This window comes from Nanorana parkeri, unplaced genomic scaffold, assembly GCF_000935625.1.
Source record: "Nanorana parkeri isolate BGI_ZX_2015 unplaced genomic scaffold, ASM93562v1 scaffold601, whole genome shotgun sequence".
NCBI lineage: Eukaryota > Metazoa > Chordata > Amphibia > Anura > Dicroglossidae > Nanorana > Nanorana parkeri.
This window is the reverse complement of record NW_017306869.1, coordinates 804,969-808,980: the sequence shown is the minus strand read 5'-3', so window position 1 is coordinate 808,980 and position 4,012 is coordinate 804,969. Positions and strand designations below refer to the sequence as shown.

General features: G+C 39.2%; 1 protein-coding gene across 1 annotated transcript in view; it reads right to left on the bottom strand.

Moving 5' to 3' along the window:
* OCA2 (OCA2 melanosomal transmembrane protein) overlaps positions 1 to 4,012 on the bottom strand; it is a 220,777-nt gene that overhangs the window by 61,991 nt on the left and 154,774 nt on the right. Inside the window, exon 16 of the mRNA XM_018562806.1 lies at positions 1,951 to 2,083. Within this exon, the coding sequence (XP_018418308.1) occupies positions 1,951 to 2,083 (133 nt within the window). The remainder of the gene's footprint in view (positions 1 to 1,950; positions 2,084 to 4,012) is intronic.

Sequence of the window (4,012 nt, the reverse complement as noted above, 5' to 3'; positions counted from 1 at the left end):
CACACCCTCCTTGCCCCTTTCTTTAAATTCAGCTGTCAGCTGGGATCTCTCCAGGAGCGTATTTGTCCCAAGGCAAACGGCATTTGCCTTGAGTGGCACTTACCAAGCGGCAAAAACACCACTCTCAAACCAATGGGGCAGAGCCTCACCTGCCATTACTGGTATCAGTGCCGATAGTGGGCATTTTCAAGCGTACTTGTCAAAATGCCCCCATACTAAGCAATGATACCAGCACTTTACATTTTGAAATACAGGCAGCTGCCTTTAGGTCCCACGCTTGCAGGGGACCTCACAGCAGCCTTTTTGGGACATCACAGGGACTGTGTACAGCACCGGCCACACATCTCTTCCTCCTCCTCCTTCCTATAGAACCACACCGCCCACCTCTGGTCCCCTGGTGAGACGCCACACAGCCCACCTAACACCCAGAACAGCCCTGGTGAGATGCCGCATAGCCCACCATAGAGCCTGCACAGTCCACCTGACACCCTGCACAGCCCACCTAAAACCACTCATCTGAGAGCCACCACACAGCCCAACTGAGACACCACACATCCCACCTGAGATGCCGTGCAGCCCACCTGAGACCCTTGAGACATCAGGCATCAGTATGTAGCTTCATATTATGCGGCATTGCTGCATAATGTATTGCTGGGGGTATTCTGCATTGCTAAAAGCGCTGCTTGTCAGAAGTTGGATGCAGCTGCATACTGTATCCAGCAACTGACAGGTTATAAAACATGTCTGAAACAGGAAGGGGTGGGACACATTTAGATTGGTGGATTCCAGAGTTTAGTCTTGCCTAGGGCAGCACAAAACCAAAGTACACCACTGTATCTCTCACTGACAGCTGAATGGGTCAGGTGGGGATGACTCAACAGTTGTTAAGACTCCAATGGCCACCAGCTCCCTGAAAATCAGCCTGAGTGGGAAGCTGTCACATTTTGCAGTGGTAGTAATACCACTGTTAAATTGTATTACTTCCCAACTGAACACCCATTTATTGTCGCTGTTTAAACCTACGAACAAGTAAAATTTGTTCTGAACATGAATGCAGACCAAACAAGGAGCTCATCCCTAAGCAATAAGTTGTTCATCAGTTGACCCTGTTTTCTCTACTGGAAGTCACAAAAAAGTAAATCATTTAAAACTGTAATACTTGCTGCACATATTTATATTAGTTCATTAAAACTTTAGTAGCGGTAAACAGTGATCAAATATCCCCTGTGCTAAAAAGGTGCATAAAATAATTGGCATGGTTAAAAATAGTAAAAATCACAGAATGTAAAAATACAGAAAATCAGCAAATGTTGAAGAAGCAATTTCATTTTCCGCTACTGATACAGCAGAGTTTTTGATTGCTAATCAGAAGAAATGTAGCTGAAAATGTTTTTGTTGATTGAAGTTGATTGTAGTTGCTTTCTGACAATCTGTAGAGATGAACTACACCTGTATTTCTGTAACCCCACTGTTCAAAGTCTATGAGAAACATCTAATTATCCCATAGAAGGGTTATATATGTATGCCACTTTTAAAAATATACATTTTCTTCAAAAGTTAGTTAGACGTGTCACAAAGCCAAAATATTATTTTATTCAAAAGGAATTGACATACTCATTTCATTGCGTGCAAATATAGTGAGTTCACATGTGAACCTATTGTTTTTTAGATATAGTTTACGTATGTGACATTGGAACTTAAATTAGATTGAGTGCATTAATATTCAAGGACTATAACTTTTTTTTGTTCAGAATGAATAGGCAGGAAAATTTGTAGTGTTCTTAATATTACTGTCAACTGCCTATTTAATGTGGAACCCAACTGCACCCTACGCAGGAGTCTTGCCATCCTTACTCATTTCCAAGTCTACGTCACTAATCATTGCGATTATGAGTATTTGGTGTTGAGGAGAAAAATATCATAAGAATAAAACTGCCCACATTGGCTTACCAACAATTTCAATGGGTTCCTTATTGTACAGTTTTTTGTTCCAATATAACATTCTGAGAAAGGGGAAGGAAACCAGCAGAACCAGACAGATCCCAAGGAACATATGTCCAGTGAACCCAGCAAAATCCAATCCCTACATAGGAACAAGAAAACATTTAATAAAAGAACAGCTTTAGAATCACCTTTAGTAGGGTTAAAATATACAGCTATAAAGTAACATTCCATTGTGATTTGCCTTACATCTCTCCAAATAGTGCACTGCATTACTTGTTGGAATTTGTGTGGCCTAGATAAAAGCAAATATGGTACCTACAGATGAAATGAGTGGTTCAAAGCAGATTGAGTCACCTGGCGTATGTGCATCTGGAGGGGGTGTTTGCAATTGAAAACACAATACCCTTAATGGACTTAAACTGTTCAGTTTCTATAGCTTATGCTTGAAATGGAAGGCTTATATTCTGTAGTGCCTCCCCTCATCCTTTTCTCCAACATATAAATGGCATTACAGTCTCTAGCATTCATATACGAAGCATGATGTTTTTTATACAATTACTTTAAAGGACAACTACTTGCTGAACATGCCTACATAGATATTTTACAGAGCAAAGCTTTGTCTTACTGTATTTTAAAAAAATGTACAAAACAGATTTTAATATAACTGGTTCCTACAGAACCAATATTGTAACATGTTTTCATTTATTGATATCAATGGAATCTACCACAAAGCGAAAGCCTTTAAAAAAAAATCCATCAAAATATTTTAGAATTAAGTGGCCTTTTTTTTATTTTAGGGCTGCTTATTTGTTTCAGAGCATTGAAGCTTGGCCTGTTCAGTTTCAGTTCAAATTACATTACTTTTCAAAATTTGCAAAAAGGATCCATCACCACAGTTTCCACCCAAGGCTGATATCCTGATATGTGACACATTCACATACATTACTGTTAAAATATTATAAACACAATTATAAACCAAGGAATAGTGTAATGGTTTTGATAATATAAAGAAAAGCATAATCTCAACAATTCCCTTACTGAACTTTTGGGTCCAGTTACAACAACCTGGTATGTTTTTACGCAAATAGGATTTAATGCTTTACAGGATCAGGGTCCCCAATATAAGAATATCTGAAAGAAGCATATATAGTATAATGTCAAAGCACTCGTCCACTACTGTGTGCAGAACTGATATAGCCAGCCTAAAGGTGCAGTCAAAAAAAAAAAAAAATAGTATGCGTATACTATCTGATGTAAAAGCCCTCTTCATTGGTATGACCAGCACAGGATGGCTTACAAGGCTGCATAGGGACCAAAAAATGTCCCAGAAACACCAAGAGGGTGCAAACTACTTAAAGTTTGCAGATATTTACACCTTGTAAAATGGTTTAGGTATAAATTCTTTGAATTCACTATTCCAATAACACTGCAGTATTTTATATGAGCTTTCTATAGATAAATACATTGTTTGGGACTGTTAGAGATGATGTTTGGCACCATTATTGTTTTTGTATAATAAGCCTTTCTAATTTCAAGCCTGAACAGATTAATTACAATCATATGCAGCCTAGACCCTTAAAAGTGGTATGCGATTCATTTTTTAAAGTGGGATGATTTATAAACTATACCATCACCCAATGATGCAACACTTTTAGAACTCATATGTAGGGAAATCTGAAGTGAGTGGTTCTCAAGAATAATGGGTAATTTTTCTCTTTTCTCCTGGGCATTTATCATGCACATAAACATAATAGGAAAATGTATTGCATTTCACATGAAGCCAACACAAAATCTGTTTCCACAGGTCTCTAAACCAGACTGATTATTGCTGACAAACATTCAACCTACAAATCGTTGATTTCTGTATTTATGTTTTCTGCAGCAGGCTACTGTTGGAACTGCACTGTCCCATATAAAGGTTACAAATGGTAGTTACTGTAGCAGTGGCGTAACAACCGGGGGTGCAGCAGGGGCGCGGGCCCCGGGCGAAAAGTGAAGGGGGGGGCGCCGGCCGAAAATGGCACTTTCGGCTAAATGCCGAAAGTGACATTTTCCTGCCGTTTTGCCG